Below are 17,286 nucleotides of genomic sequence, written 5' to 3'. Positions count from 1 at the left end.
TGTATAGCCAAAAAACACTATAAGCAAGAGACAAATGGAATTAGGACATGTATCTGCAATAGATATCACAGAGCTATTAATATAAATATAAAAAGAACTTTTATTTTTTTTTAATTTTTAAAAAGTTATTTCCTTTATTTATTTATTTTTTTAAAAGATTTTATTTATTTATTCATGATAGTCACACAGAGAGAGACAGAGAGGCAGAGACACAGGCAGAGGGAGAAGCAGGCTCCATGCAGGGAGCCCGACGTGGGATTCGATCCCGGGTCTCCAGGATCGCGCCCCGGGCCAAAGGCAGGCGCCAAACCGCTGCGCCACCCAGGGATCCCTAAAAAGAACTTTTAAAAACGGAGAGGGAGAATTGCAAAAATTCTACAGAAGCAGCAGCCAAAGCCATGAACAGATAATCCACCAGAAAAAGATAAAACCAGCCCTAAACATAGAAAAATACGTTCACCTTCACTTTTAAGTAAAATACAAACTACATTGAGATATCACATCAGTCTCGTGACTGGCATAAAAGTTAAAAAGCTGCCAAACCATGCCCAGCTGTGGAGACAGAGGTGCCCTCATCTATTACGGTAGGAAAGAGGAGGGTCCCACTTGCCACAGAGGGCGCTGAGCAGTAACAAAACTACATACATTTATTTATCCTTTGACCTAACAATTCCCTCTCTCAAAAATTTTTCAGAATATGCACACCAACCAGTACAAAAATGTGCACAAGGTTATTAACTCCAACATTATTTGTGTGCAAAAATACTGGAATCTACCTAAAGAACCAAGATTCACTGAACAGACCATGATATGTATACACTGGAAAAAAGGAGGATGACCACTAGGAAATGGTACAGGACTGTTTAGGATATATTAAGTCAAAGAAGTAAAGTGCAAAAAAGCATTTATACTATGCTACCTTTTGTGTAAGAATACATACACTCAGAAAGGATAAGCCTGAAACTAATGAGACCAGTTACCTACAAGAGAGAGGACTAGGGTGGAGAACAAGGGGTGGGGACAGTCTATTTCCAAGGATCCTTTTTATGTAGTTCCAACTATACATATGGTAATGTTTCATCCACAAAATTCTAGATAAGCCAGGACTATCCTGTGCCACAAAACAATGTGCTCAAAGAGATAACAGCATGTCAAAGGACACAGAGGTATGTTTGAAGGGGCTCTCACTGGCCAAATCAGGAATAATTTGAGCATCAAAATAAAGACAGTAATAAATTATAATCACCGGACAAAGTCATGAGTCCATGATGATAACAAACAGAATGAGGAAAAGCACCTCCTCATGCTGGAATGCCAATTAATAAATATAGAAGGAATGATGGAATTAGAAAATCACCTTTAATAAAAAAGGATTTAGGCAAGAATCATCAACAGACACTAAAATGGGTGGTGGGCAGAGTTTGACGAGGAACAGGAGATCAACACAGTCTCAGAGAATTTTCCTACAAAAAGGAGAATTATAGACCAATATCCCAGATGAACATGGATGCAAAAATTCTCAACAAGATACTAGCCAATAGGATACAACAATACATTAAGAAAATTATTCACCATGACCAAGTAGGATTTATCCCTGGGATGCAAGGCTGGTTCAACACTCGTAAAACAATCAATGCGATTCATCACATCAGCAAGAGAAGAATTTTCCTACAAATTACTTATAAACTAAGGAAAAATACAAAAACTAAACAGGAAGCTTCATTAAGAGCTTACTAATATCACCAACAAAGAACAACAGATCTCATCTGTGGATGGGAGACCCTGATAAGCACATAGCACCTAAGGAGTATTCCAGCCCCAAATGCGTAACCTGAATCTACTCATGAGAAAATATTCAAACTCAAGTTGAGAAAAATTCTCTAAAATAACTGGCCTGTGGTCTAAAAAGATGTCACTGTCATAAACAGATAAAAGGTAACTAAGAGACATGACAACTACATACACTGTGTGATCGTAGACTTGATAATCGCCTGAGGGAAAGAACAACTGTATAAAGGACATTACTGGGACAGGAGATGAAACTGAAAAGTGGATGGCAGCTAACAGTAGATCAGTAATCAATCTCCTGAGCTCAATAACCGCACTGTGGCTGTAAGAGAATACAATACCTCTCTTCTCAGGAAATACAAAGCAAGTACTGAGGAGTAAAGAGGACTTACGTGTTCGATGTACTCTCAAAAGGCTCAAGAAAAATGAGAGAGGGAGAATGAGAGACAGAAGAAACATGCACAACATCAAACTTAGAATGTGACACTGGGTAGAGGGTATACATGAGTTCTATCATTCTTGAAATTTTTCCTTAAGTTTTGAACTATTAAAAAAAAAGTTTAAGGTGGTTTCTGAGACTCAATGATATATACTCCACATCCAGTGCCACCCTCAAAACATTCTTTTGCCTTATGTGTTCAAAAACATGAGTGAGGTAATAGACAATTCGGTCATTTTAACTGCACACACTCCATCTACTGACAAATAACTTTGAAACTATCATTATGATGTACCTGGTATCAATGTCAGCTGCCTGGATTGTGTTAAAAAGCAATTCAGCAACACCTACTCCCTCAACATTGATCAAGTGAGGCTGAAATAAAGCTTCTGGTGCTTCAAATCTCTCTCCCCCAACTTTGATAATGCGGCCATCTGGGAGCTAGGAACCAAGAATAACAGGTATTAGTCAGCAAAACATTAAAAAATTTCCCAGTGTTCTTTAGAACACTAGTACTTCAAGCACATCTGTTCTATAACCAAAATCACTTATCAACAACATTATTTCTTCTAAAATAAGTCTTTCAAAAAGAAAAAAAAGTTAAAATAAAATACAGTTAGATAGTTATTATCATGCTGTTCTGTTTTTAAAAATGCAGAACATGCCAACATGCCATGCTCCAACACATCAGGAATTTCTTGGAAAAATCACCAATGCATGGACATGTTATGTTCCATTGCTATGTGCAGTTGAGCATAAAAAGGAAGCAATAAACAACTTGTGCATTTGGATTACTGCTGGTGTCAATGCTGCTTCTCTATTTTAACATATTTGTGATTTATTTTTACCATGTAGCAGAGCATAGACACATTCAGTTAAAAACTTTAAAGAATTTACCAAATAATTACACTGTGAAACTTTACTCTTTTGCCATCATCAGTTTCATCAGTCTACTCTTATTTGTTGTGCAGCTAACCCAACAACACAAGTTTGAACTGCATGGGTCTACTGACACACGGTTCTTTTTCAATAAATTGAGTACTGTAAATGTACTTTCTCCTCCTTATGATTTTCTTAACATTTTCTTTTCTACCTTACTTCATTGTAAGAACATGGTATATAATGTATATACAAAATATGTGTTAGTCAACTGTTCATGTTATTGGCAAGGCAGTGACAGGAGGCCATTAGTGGTTAAGTTTTGAGGGAGTCAAAAGTTATACACTGCAGAGGGGAATGGCGCTCTAAGCCCCTGTGCTGTTCAAGGGTCAACTGTATATTTTGTAATCCACCTCAAATTCTTTGAGAAAGGAGGGGAGAAATTAAATAAAACATGTTTGACATTTGTAGTTCCCTCATCTTTTTTCTCATGCCATATTCTTCCAAATAAGTCATGTAGATGAAAAATTATAAATCTAGAGGTACTATCAAAAAAGCTTTAGTTTTAAATTTTATTTATCTTATTTTACTTATTTATTCATGAGAGACACACACACAGAGGCAGAGACATAGGCAGAAGGAGATGCAGGCTCCCCAACGCAGCACTCGATCCCAGGACTCCAGGATCACGCCCTGAGCCAAAGTCAGATGCTCAACCACTGAGCTACCCAGGCGTCCTTCAAAAAAGCTTTAGAAAAGAATTGCCAGGGCAAATCTGGAGATCATTAAGTTGCTTGTCAATTATCTGGATCAGTATTTCTTAAAAAATAAGACAATATTATTTATAAAGATTAAGTTATTCTTAAAATGACTATTTCAAACATACTTGTGATCTGCAGAGCCTACATGAATCAAATGGTTGAAGGATACTTGCTTTTACTGCCTATTACTTGATTTCGTTTTAGTAATAACTAGATCAAATACGAGATATGGAAGTACTTTAAACCCAGATGACAATTAAGATAACAAGAAGTTAAAAATTCAGGTAGAATCAACTCCCCTAGTATAACCAGGGGTCTGAGTTCTGAGTCTTCCCAGTTACACTTTCAAGTTAACGTCTGTTTTGAACATCTCATTAAGAAAATACAGTCAGGAAAAGACTGCCACCTGCTGAGTTATTGGAGCAATGCTACAGGATGAGCACTTGCCAAAGTGTGCTTCATACAACACGAGTGTCATGAAATGCTGGAATCCTGTAGTCTAATAAGGCTGAGAAACCGGCAGTATGCCATATTCTCACAGGCACACACATACTAGCACAACAAAGATTCTGAGAAATTTTTCAGTAAAGTGGAACCGACTCCCAAACTTACCGGACAATGTAAACACATGTTGAAAAATGCTACTCCAGATACTAGAATCTCAAAATAACATCTCTTATCTAATTATGTCTTAAGGTAGAAAAGCAAGTTATGGTTCTTGCCGTATTTCACATTATGTCGTGTCTAAAATAACTAAATCAAAGAATCTTATTGTAGAAAGACATTAAAGGTCACACATATACACATACCGTAACAACCCAAAAACAAAAATACTGATTCTAAGAAAACCTACATAAGCACACACCAATGATCATGGTCCTCCATTTTAAACCCACATATATATTAAATACTGGAAATACTTACTGTATAAGATTCAACTAATACTGTGGTTTCTAAGGCCAGCTTCTGCTCTTGCTCAATATTATACCCCACATAACACAATTTTTCTTTAATCATGCGAACTGTTTCAAAGTCAGCAGAATGGTTGAAGGCATATCCTCGTAAAAGCAGCAGCTGATAGAAAAAACAGTAAATTCACAATTATTCTGTGAGTTCTACTCTGGCAAAAGCTATCATGGCTCACGAAATAGCTCATGCCCATAACAAATGGACAGTGAATCCTTAGGTCTTACGGAATGTTTCAGAAATAGGAGTAGTACTTTCCATAGAAGGATTTATATTTCGATTGTATAGAGAGTGAAAGAATGAACAGTTCATGAATAATAAATGGGTAAAACAAGCTAAAAAAACTAAGCTAGTTTTTAAAAATTACTGCTTGAGTGCTAATGTTTAGATGGTTTTGATAATCAAAAGTCTACATATTAATAAATAGTTTAGTACCAGACTCCTGTAATCTGCCATTTGCTCAATTAATGCCATACTCATGAAATACCCCTAGGTCTTAGAAAGTTTTATCCCTAACTTCTAATATTATATCTGACAATATTTATATTAGCAAGAGCATTTGCTAATCAAATACACAATGAGAATTCAAGTAGCTAAAAACAAAACAAACAAACAAACAAAAAAAAACAAGAAAAGCCATAATATGCATCATGAATAAATTGGACTTTTCATATAAAAACTTTAAAAATTAATCCCCTAATCTCTGTGAGAAAATCCTTGGAAATTCCTAAGCGGAATTTTGGCTTGGAATGAGAATATTATAGTTTTCATTAACTTAATCTCATTACTTAAATGAGATGAAAGGAACTCGATGTCAAGGTGAAGACTTAATACAAACCCATTTTACTGCACAGACATCACCCAAGAAGAGTTTCTCAACAGGAGCACCAATGATACATTGTGGACCTTAATGACTCTCTGTTGTGGGGGCTGCCCATTCGCTGTAGGATGTTTAGTAGCATTCCTACACAGCTGGAGAAACCAAAACGTCTCTCTCTAGACATTGCAAAATGTCCCTGGGGGACAGCATCACCCCTGGTGGAGAGCCACTGACCTGGGGTATAACCACTAGTTATACTAACCAGTCTAAACTTAAAAAAAAAAATACTCATGCCTCTAAATGACAGCCTTATATGCTTTCTCAGGCATTATTTTATTATTTATAAGATTTTATTTATTTATTCACGAGAGACAGAGAGAGAGAGGCAGAGACAGAGACAGAGGGAGGAGAAGCAGGCTTCATGCAGAGAGCCCGACGTGGGACTCAATTCCGGAATTTTGGGATCATGCTCTGAGCCAAAGGCAGATGCTCAATCACTGAGCGACCTAGGCATCCCATTTCAGCAATATTTTAAATAAAATTATACTAATTATATTTAGAACTAAACTTTAATATGGAGAACACTAAAAACTGGATATATTCCATGAAAACTACTAAATATTGAAGTCTGGTACAACTGGGCCCGATTGTTTAAAGATTTGAGAGAGATCTTGCACATCTGTGCCAGTAGGGCAGAGGCAGAGAATCTCAAGCAGACTCCCTACCCAGTGCAGAGCCCGATGTGGGGCTTGACACTGGGCTCAATCTCATAACCCTCAGATCATGACCTGAGCTGAAACCTAGAGTCAGATGCTTAACTGACTGAGCCACCCAGGTGCTCTAACTGGGCCCTGTTTTTTTTATTTTTTAATTTTTTAATTTTTTAATTTTTTTTTTTAATTTATTTATGATAGTCACAGAGAGAGAGAGAGAGAGGCAGAGGCATAGGCAGAGGGAGAAGAAGGCTCCACGCACCGGGAGCCTGACGTGGGATTCGATCCCAGGTCTCCAGGATCACGCCCTGGGCCAAAGGCAGGCGCCAAACCGCTGCGCCACCCAGGGATCCCTGGGCCCTGTTTTTAATCAAGCATCATTAACTTACTATCACTGTTTTTCTGGGGAAAGACAAGAAAAGGGAATCCAATCAAGATTATGGTTTTAACACATGGTTTTTGTTTTCTTAAAGATTTTATTTGAGAGAGAGCTCGCATGCGTGCACAAGCGGGGGGACGAGGGGGGACAGAAGGAGGACAAGCAGACTCCCTGCTGAGCAGGGACTCTGACAATGTGCGGCTCAATCCCAGGACCGTGAGATCATGACCTGAGCCCAAGGCAGACACTTAAAAGACTGAGCCACCCAGGTGCCCCTCAAAGAAAGGTTTTATGGCAGAAAAGGCCGCCTCTCTTGTTCAAGAAGTTTTAAGGTCTCTTCTTAGTCCCCAGTCCTCAGGAGTAGCAAACATAATTACGTAATGATGTATTCTATTCTCATTACTATACCTGAGAGCATGTGTGTAAATCTTACACAGGTTTTTATATGAATAATGGGGTAAATGGGTCATTCCCTCTGTGGTACAGAAGATCTGCTATGATCCTGACAGGATACATTCAAATATGTTAAGTCAGTAAAAACCAAATTACAAAAGTCAATTTCCTTCTTTCTTTCTTCTTCTTTTTTAAAAAATATTTACTTATGTGACACTGAGAGAAAGAGGGTGGGGGAGAAAACAAGCACAAGCAGGGTAAAAGGCAGAGGGAGAAGGCTCCCTGCTGAGTAGGGACATTGCAAGGCTCGATCCCAGGACCCCGGGATCATGACCTGAGCCGGAGGCAGACACTTAACTGACTGAGCCACCCAGGTGCCTCTAAAAGCAAATTTCTGTGAAACCTCTTCTGCTTACCTTGATAAGATATCTGGTAATATCCCTTCCAGCAATATCCAGTCTCCTGGTAAGGTGAGGGAGAGAAAAGCCTTCATACACTGGACATATGTGAGTTACACCATCTCCAGAGTCCACCACTACTCCAGTCAATAAACCTGTGTGAGAACCAGGAGGTTTTAAATAAAAAGCCAAATCAGAAAAATCAGAGCGAGCAAATTTCAAAAATTAGTACAGAAGCCAAACTAGAAACTTCACCAACCAGAATGGTCTAGAAGTCAGCATTTCTTTATTATTTGTTATTTTGCAATTTACTTCTAACATCTAGACACTAAAGTGGGTGTTCTCTCACACACGTCTCTTGTGAGACTTTTAGTCTAACCACGCGCTACCCCAGGAGATGGGAAGAAACAGATTCTGAAACCTATACTGAAAAACACGTTCTTAAAGCTCAGTATAATTCGCTTATTTTTCTTTCCAATTTAATCTTGATCCCTGAATTCCCTGAAGTGAAATTTTCTTTTAATTTTATTTTTTAAAAAAGATTTTATTTATTCATGAGAGAGAGAGACACACACACAAAGGCAGACGGAGAAGCAGGCTCCACGCAGGGAGCCCGACGTGGGACATGATCCCAGGTCTCCAGGATCACGCCCTGGGCCAAAGGTGGAGCTAAACCACTGAGCCACCTGGGGATCCCCCTCTTTTTTTATTTTATTTATTTTTTTAAGATTTTATTTATTTATTCATGAGACACAGAGAGAGAGAGGCAGAGACACAGTCAGAGGGAGAAGCAGGCTCCATGCAGGGAGCCCGACGTGGGACTCGATCCCGGGACTCCAGGATCACGCTCTGCGCCAAAGGCAGGCGCTAAACCGCTGAGCCACCCAGGGAATACCCCCCCCTCTTTTTTTAATAAAATTTTTAAAAAATTTATTTGACAGAGAGAGAAAACACAAGTAGGGGAGGGGCAGGCTGAGGCAGAGGGAGAAGCAGGTCCCCCCAGGGAGCGGAGAGCCCCATGCCAGGCTGGATCTCAGGATGTTGGGATCATGACCTGAGCTGCAGGCAGATGCTTAACCGACGGGGCCACCCAGGTGCCCCTGAAGTGAAACTTTCTAAAGCATCACAGTAACTTTTATGAAAACCATTGTGAGATATAAATACTACATGAATTGATAGTAAACTTGTTGAAATAATGTACTTATTATTTTTGTTTTATAATATAGTCCAAACTCTGTTTTGGAAAAGTTCCTATTGATACTAGATAGCTGGACACTTGAGAACCATTAATCTTGGTTAGCCAAAGGATCACTTCAATTATTCACCAGAAACAGAAAGACAATGTCAGTTGAACCTTACACTAAAAGAACAGCAAAGAAGCTGCCTTGTTTCCCATACATATATTTAAAATAAAAGTGACTGCAGATGTTATCATCTGCATTAAGGTTAATTCAGGAAAAAAAAAAAACAACCTTTTTCTGACTCAAATTTTCTAATAGTTAATAGTCTAATAATGTTTCTAACAACAACAAAAAAAAACAAAAAACTTTTTTTAATCTTATAATATGCAATGTTTACCTTTCTTCACTTGATCTTGGCCAAAAGGCCAAGAAACGATTTTTCTTACCCGTTATTTTATATTATCATTTTCACATCCCTGAATAGGCTCTCTCCCTTTCTTTTTTATTTTTATTTATTAATGATTGAGAGAGAGAGAGAGAGAGAGATGCAGAGACACAGAGGGAGAAGCAGGCTCCAATGCAGGGAGCTCGACGTGGACTTGATCCCAGGTCTCCAGGATCAGGCCCTGGGCCGAAGGCGGCGCTAAACCGCTGAGCCACCAGGGCTGCCCCGCTCTCTCCCTTTCTTAATACAGACTTGAATGCACTATAATATTTACTCATGATTCATTCATCTTTGATACATTCATTCAATCCATCTCCTTTTGAAGCTGGTATGTCTTGATTGATGATTTTCTTTCATAAAAAGCTTCATAAAAATCATCTACTGCCTTTTATTGCTGCATTCCTCTCGAAAAGAAACATTTCAGTGTAAAAAGAGGAATCCACATCATTAATTCAAAAATACTCCCAGTAACATTAACTAAAGAAGAGATTTACATTTCATTTTCCAAACAGACCTTCTCATCCAACTTCACCTTATTTTCTCCTACTCCCATAGGTCACAGATTAGCCCTCCCCTGTACAAATCTGACCCATTTCCAGTGGCACACCATTTTGCCACTGGAGTACCCATTCTCTCCACTTCGATTCCTATGGATTCTTTTTTTTTTTTTTTTAATGATAGTCACAGAGAGAGAGAGAGAGAGGCAGAGACACAGGCAGAGGGAGAAGCAGGGTCCATGCACCGGGAGCCCCACATGGGACTCGATCCTGGCTCTCCAGGATCGTGCCCTGGGCCAAAGGCAGGCGCCAAACCGCTGCGCCACCCAGGGATCCCTCCTATGGATTCTTGAAGGTTGAGTTTGTACCTGTTCATTTTCACCTTTCCTGACAACTCTAACCTCCAGATTCCCTAATTCCAGTTTTTCCCTTCAATCCTATCTGTAGCATGCAGTCAAACAGCTTCCTAACTCACTACGTCACTTCCCTTATTCACAACCCTTCTATGGCTCCAAATATCTTCTTCCTATTTTTGTTTAGCACTAACTACCTCACTTAGTAGAATGTACTGTGGCTCAGAGTTTTTTAGGTCATTATTAGACTATCATTTCTCAAAATTAAGGATTCAACAGTTGAACAAAAAAATGGCTAAATATCAATAATTAAGAGAGGGTATCTTCTCATTGGACAGAAATACATGAATACTGCAAGAAAAATCTGTTAAGGTCAGTTTTATTCAAATACAATTCAAACAAAAATTCACTTCAGCAGAACTGTCCCATCCTCACCACCTAAACTATTGTCACCAGCTTAGATTCAAATTTTTTAGTTATGTTTTTTTCAAAGTATTTTCTAAAATAATTTCTAAAATTTATTTTTCTAAAAATGAAATAAAATTGCCTTGGTGCAGGCACACTCCTTGTAAAGTAACAAGTGATTTTTAATTCCTCTTTAAAGGAAAATTACTCACAGCTGGAATATAATCATCTTAAGGTCAAGAAGAGACCACATCTAGCTTACTTACTACTACGTCCTCTGCACTAAACACAGTACAAGGTACATTCCACTTGGTGAATGAATAAAAGCTTCTTTAAAAATTTAATTCCTCCAAGAGTTTTCTAAGTGTCTATAGGTAGTACTGAAGACAGTTTAATAAGCCAACATGGATTTTTTCCAAGGTGATTTTTTTTTTCTTACTAATTCATGTTTAGAATTAGATGGGTCACCACAATATCAAAGCGAGTCTTCTAAGGACTATGTCATACACACTAATTACTAAGGCTGAAGACTTAGCTCAGGTGTCACCTCCTTCAGAAACCTTCTCTGACATGCTGAGTGAAATTATCTGTTTCTGTATCTTTTTCCCTATTAGACTCTAAATTCTTTGGGGGCATCTTCACATTTCAAGTGCTTAACAGACTATGTGGCACATATCTGAGAGCCCCATAAATTCTCTACTAAGACTAGTAGAATATAAAGAACTCTCCCACACAGCCATTTTTTTTTTTTTTTTTTTTTTTTAATTCATGAGTGACACAGAGAGAGGTAGAGACAGGCAGAGGCAGAAGCAGGCTCCCTGCAAGGACCCCAATGCAGGACTCGATCCCAGGACCCTGGCCAGGATCATGACCTGAGCCAAAGGTACACGCTCAATCACTGAGCCACCCAGGTGCCCCCACACACAGCCAATTTTTATTCTCAATAGTAAGGGAGGCAGTTACTAATGGCAGCACCAAGAAAACGTAAGTTAGGAAGGCACTTCCAACTGTGTACCTTCTCCTCTACTGTGTATACAACAAGCAAGACTTTATGCTAACTTTTTTGGATCTCTAATGTATTTTTTTTTTAGCTCTGCCAATTCTAAGGACAAATTCCATATTCACTCCTTACTGCATGAAAAATATTTACAAATAGTCTAAAAGAGGGAACTTTTTAAAAATTGAGAAGTTTTCTTTTTACCTTAAGTCTTTTCTTTTAAGGAAGGAAATAAAAATATATGTGATATTTTATTTGACAAAGTTTAGAAATTATGAAAATATTTGAATACTTGAAAATATTTATTTATTTATTTTTAAGATTTTTATTTATCTATTCATGAGAGAGGCAGAGACATAGACAGAGGGAGAAGCAGGCTCCATGCAGGGAGCCTGATGGCGGGACTCGATCCCAGGATTCCAGGATCACGCCCTGGGCCGAAGGCAGACGCTCAACCACCAAGCCACCCAGGTGCCCGGAAAAATTTTAAATAAATATATAAATACCGTGCTTTTCTGGGATTTATAACTTACTGAAAAATCAAATTCCTCTGACATAAAATGTACTTAATGTCTGCTGAGTTATTTTAAAAGTCAAGTTTCACCTACCTTGAGCATACAAAGTCAGAACTGCCTGGATAGCTACATACACACCAGAAAACTGGTAAGTTTCAAACATTACCTGAAAATGCAAAAGGAAAGAAAGAAATGCTGGAATTTAGAAGTTACATAATAAATACTTTTATGCTTTCTTGACGTCACAGAGTAGATTAGTTAAAACAGAATCAAAAGGGACCTAAAGGAGTCCTCCATTCTCCTCAGCTGTCACAGAGCTCCAATGCGGGGAACAGAATTTTGGATATATACTGAGTCCTCAAGTATTTCATAAGTACTATATAGCAAAGTTTTTTTTTTTTTTTGATTACTTATTTATTCACGAGAGACAGAGAGAGGCAGAGACATAGGCAGAGGGAGGGAGAAACAGGCTCCCTGCTGGGAGCTCGATGTGGGACTCGATCCAGGGACCCAGGATCACGACCTAAGTCAAAGACAGATGCTCAACCACTGAGCCACACAGGTACCCCCAAAGGAAAGATTTCTGAGTGTCTTAGTTAATGGCTAATTGGAGTGGAAAAAAGATTTCTGCATTTGAACAAGCCTTTCTTTAATGATGTCCCTTAATAAAAATATCTTTAATTTAAGGACAAACTATAGAAATTGCTTAACTGCTGACCCTCCCCCAACCCCTTTGCTCCAACCTGGGCCAAGCCTGGAGCTCTACCACCAGCAGTTAAAAAAAGAAGAAAAAGAAAAAAAGAAAAAAAAGGGAAGAAAGAAGAAAGAAGAAGAAGAAAGTAGTAAAACATCAGGGCAGGAAGACAAAAATAAATGCAGTAATTCCTGAATGCTGGCAGATATAGAAACTGCCTAGCTGTTACGCCCACTCTCCCAGCTTGAGCCCCAGTTGTGGCAGCTATGGCACCACTCTCAGCTGAACCACACCAAACAGAGGAGTCTCCTTGTGCTCTATGGTCACAACCATGCTCATTCTCTGTAGTCTAGGTGGGCTAGGAACATTCTGTAGGACTTTTTCTATCATCTACAGTGAGTACTACTTGACTGGCAGTGCTGCCCACCACTCTGAAAATCTAGATACATTTTATAACTGATCACAATGAGAATCACAAAGGTTTAAATGTTATAACTCTGAAACATATATTCATCACTTAAGCAACTAGATATTCTAACCAGTATTCTATTCCATCATCCCCCATTCTCCCTCCACAGGGAAGAAAACCGAAGAGTGGAAGATGAATTTGCATTTGTCATCTTGAAAGTCCATCAGAATTTGGTTTTATTTGTAAGATAATTAGAAAGTATTTGTAGTACTAAATCAACTTTCTGGATGAGATTAAAGTAGGGCATTATCAGTCACAGCCAAATTTGCACCCCCAAGTAAAAAGAATATTAATATAAGGTGAGACCAATTCTTGTCATTCTAGGGGCGGGGAAATAAATAAATAAATACACACATACAACTAGCTAGCAGAAGAGGCATCCAGGTATCATGTCATCTCCCTAACTTTTCATCTGAAAGGAAACTTGGTTCATTCCAACACTGAACTGCTTTCCTGAAGAAGTTTCCATGTGTAGGAGGAACCTTTTGATTTAATGCAAAAATACCTCTTCTCTGATTTTACAATGCACTGCTAAAAATAAAATACCAATTACAAATAACTACTTATTCATCACAAAGTACTAGTACTTAGAATAAATTGCAACTAAAATATGAACTAATACAGTATAGGCTATCTTTCACAGTTCTAGGGGTGATCAGGGAGGAAAAAAAGTAATAAGATATAAGCCATTAAGAATTACATGGATTCTGTAAATAACACCAGGATCTTAAAATTTTAAAACACTTAATATAAAACTTAAGTTTAATCCAGAATTTAAAAATATTGTCTAGCAACAATCTCATCTAAAATCCTTCCAAAATTTCCATCAACACCTAAATATGGTCATAAAAATAAAACAATATTAAGTTCTATCTGCAAAGCCACTAAAACAGATTTTGTTTTACAAAAAAGAAAAAATTACAAATTTTTACTTCATATATAACCAAAGACACATAGTATCTACCTCATATAAAACAAAACATAATGAAAGACAACCTTGAGAAGCTACTTATCTACACTATGAAAAATGCAGACTACTTCTTGCTCTCTGTACCTGCTTCCCAAAGAGCCCTTCCAATCTCCTGTTGCTAACTCCCACCTCCCTGGTCCTTAGCCAGCTCACTACTATCTGCTCCCACTTCCCTGGTGAACTGATTATCTATATCCTGATGATTCCTAAGTTGCTATCTGTAGCCTCGGGCTTTTCTCCTGAACTTGATCTTTTATAGGTCTCTCTGCTATCGGAAAACAAGAGCAATCCTATGAAAACTTAGGTAAAGCTGAAATATTGTAAATCCAAAGAAGCAATTACCATTAATTTATATGGAAAAATGCTGTGAGTGTTCCCAACCCCCAAAATAACCTCCTTAGGTTTTTCTGATACTCTAGGGAAAATCTTGCTAATGGATGCAGAAAACTAAAGCACAGATGCTCACAGACACAGTTCAAAGCTATGGTGCCCTGATGCTGAGTGTAGGTCCGGGGAAGGAGAGGAGCTTGACGGGGCCACTCCCGCTGTGCAGGGTGTAGCTGCCTCTATAGGCTCGCTGCAAAACAAGTGCTGATGCAATTTTCACTTTCCCCCCTTTCTCATATAAGTGAAAATCCTCTTCAAATTTCTTTCAGTTAGTGAAAAACAGGTACTAATGTAGGTCTTTGGTAAAAGTGGAGTGGCATAACATGAACTTTTGAAAAGGGGAGGGTACCTCTATCTCTCTGACATTTTTGATTGATGTCTAATGAAGGCTGACCAAAACTGAACTCCCGATCCATTCCCCTCAAATCCTGGTCTACTTATCTCAGTCTTTTCCCATCTCAGTTAATGGTAACATCATCCTCCACATGTCCAAGCCAAAACCTTTGGAGTCATCTCTGACTCTCCCCTCTATTACCTCTATTACCCATATTTAATGCATTAGAAAATGCTTTGGCCTTACCTTCAAAATAGATCCACAGTCCGGCCACTTCTCATTACTTCTGCTGCTATTACACCTAATCCTAACTATCATTTTCTGCCTCGATAAGTGAAAATCTTCAAATATGGTCTACGCAAAACACAGCAGCCACAGAAATCTAAATTGGAGCATGTCCCTTCTGTGTGACATGGTTCATTTCACTTGGAGTAAAAGAATAATTCTAAGGGCCTGAAAGGCCCTAGATGATCCTATTATTTCTCTGGCCTCATCCCCTATTGCTTTCCCATACTGGCTTCCTTGCGGACTCTAATATACCAGGCTTGTTCCCATTTTAAGACCTTCACATTGGCTACTTCCTTTGTTTGGAATGCTTTTACCCCGTATATCCTGGCAGATTCCCTTACTCTTTGTTTAAACATCACCTTCTCTCAGAAGCCTACTCTCGAACTCTATGAAAAATGTAACCCCCACCTCCCTTAACCTGCTCTTCCCCCCCCCCCTTTATCATCTATATTCTTCTAAGGAACCATTCAACTAACTCACTTTTTGGGTGGCAGGGGTGGGGTGGCGTAGAGGGGTGGGTGTCACCTGCCAGAATGTAAGTTCCATGGCAGTAGGATTTTATTTTGTTTACTGATATATCCTACTTAGAAATAATGACTAATTAATAGGATCTGGGGGGGGGGCAATTATTTTCATTGCCTTTATCCTTAATAACAATGGTAAAAGAATCTTTAACACCATATCACAGAAGCACATATATACATTTAAAAACTTACCTCTACAATCTTCTCTCTGTTTTTGGTTGGGTTCATGGGAGGTTCTGTGAGTAAGATTTTACAATTTCTGGTATCTATGTTAAGTTTCTCTGGTCCAAATGTATAGTCCCACAGGTGTTTCATGTCATCCCAATTTCGTACTATGCCATTTTCCATAGGGTAGTTAACTTCTAACATTGAGCGTAATTCGCTTGCCTCGTCACCAACCATAAGATCCTAGAAAAGTATAATATCAAGGCTTTAGGCCAAATTTTTGCATAAAATATCTTTAGAAAATTACATTTCCATGATATTTTTGGAAAACTTGGGGATAATTTAATTTTAATTTTTCTGGCACTTTCAGATAAAGTTCTTCATTCCACTAGTTTAAAAAATCTTTTCTTTCAAGAACAATGCCTTGGAAAGTTTAATCATGAATAATAAATTTTTATGTACAACGTGGTTTAAATCAATAAATGGACCTTACCTTTAATACACATGTTTCCAAAAGAAGAGCATTAGCACAAATAAACCCCACATTTTCATATTTTGGAGGGTTTTGTATGAGGTTTCATCTGTTTCTTTTGCTCAAATGTTCAAAAAATAAGGCCTGTGATATGTGAAATAGCACATCAGGGAAAAAAAACTTGTAGAAAAATGCTCAATGCATGCAGCACACGTCTTTGTACTAAATATCGAAATGGTAAGTGTAAATGATACGTTTTAATGTACTATAAAGCATAATGAAAGAAGTTAAAAATAAAATGATTCTTTATTATATTGTAATAATGCAAATATGCACCACGCAACTTACAAATTTCACAAATTTCTACCTGCACATGCCTCAGAACTGAAATTTTCTATATATGTCTCATCAAGATCAATGGAAATTTGTAGAGATACCAAAAATTAAGACACAGGGAAACAATTTTTAAAAATTATCTCATGAGCAACATTTTCAACCTTAAAGTATAATACTGGAAAACTATGCTAGCACACAAGAAGCAGAGTACTCACAAGTCTTGTCTCCAAGGAGAGCCAGAGCATACTTAAGATGACCCACATTTGAAAAGTCAAATTTTGTATGTATAATAAGGCTAATGATGTTGTAGAATTTATTTTAAAAATCAGCTTGTCAAGATAAATAATCCTGATTTCTACATATACTGATAAATTCACCTTAAAAAAGCTATCAGAAACAGCTACTGTTTGCTACAATACCATAAGTTTAAAACATGAGGAAATGAAATGTTAAAATTAACATAAAATGTCTCAAAATGAGGTTTAAATATATATGAGTTTAAAACTTTAAAAAATGGCAATTTAAAAAAAGATCAGAGGTAAACCAGAGTGAGAGCTCAAAAAAAAAAAAAAAAAAAAGATTTCTGGAAAATCCACTGAAAGCAACAACAAAAAGGAAAAACAAAGTTAAAGCAGATGCTAAAAATGTTCACTAAAATTTCTCTGTTGCAACTAATTTCTTCTAAAGTAATATTAGCATAACTTAAATACTTAAATTT

At 37.8% G+C, this 17,286-nt stretch overlaps 1 protein-coding gene across 1 annotated transcript in view; it reads right to left on the bottom strand.

The window, feature by feature from the left end:
- Positions 1-17,286, bottom strand: part of ACTR2 (actin related protein 2) — a 36,906-nt gene that overhangs the window by 7,273 nt on the left and 12,347 nt on the right. The window contains exons 3-7 of the mRNA XM_072768627.1: positions 15,788-16,003; positions 12,023-12,095; positions 7,555-7,691; positions 4,792-4,941; positions 2,523-2,668 (exon numbers count right to left, since the gene is read on the bottom strand). Of these exons, the coding sequence (XP_072624728.1) occupies positions 2,523-2,668; positions 4,792-4,941; positions 7,555-7,691; positions 12,023-12,095; positions 15,788-16,003 (722 nt within the window). The remainder of the gene's footprint in view (positions 1-2,522; positions 2,669-4,791; positions 4,942-7,554; positions 7,692-12,022; positions 12,096-15,787; positions 16,004-17,286) is intronic.

Source organism: Canis lupus, chromosome 11 (assembly GCF_048164855.1).
Source record: "Canis lupus baileyi chromosome 11, mCanLup2.hap1, whole genome shotgun sequence".
Lineage (NCBI taxonomy): Eukaryota > Metazoa > Chordata > Mammalia > Carnivora > Canidae > Canis > Canis lupus.
This window is presented reverse-complemented; position numbering and strand designations above follow the sequence as displayed.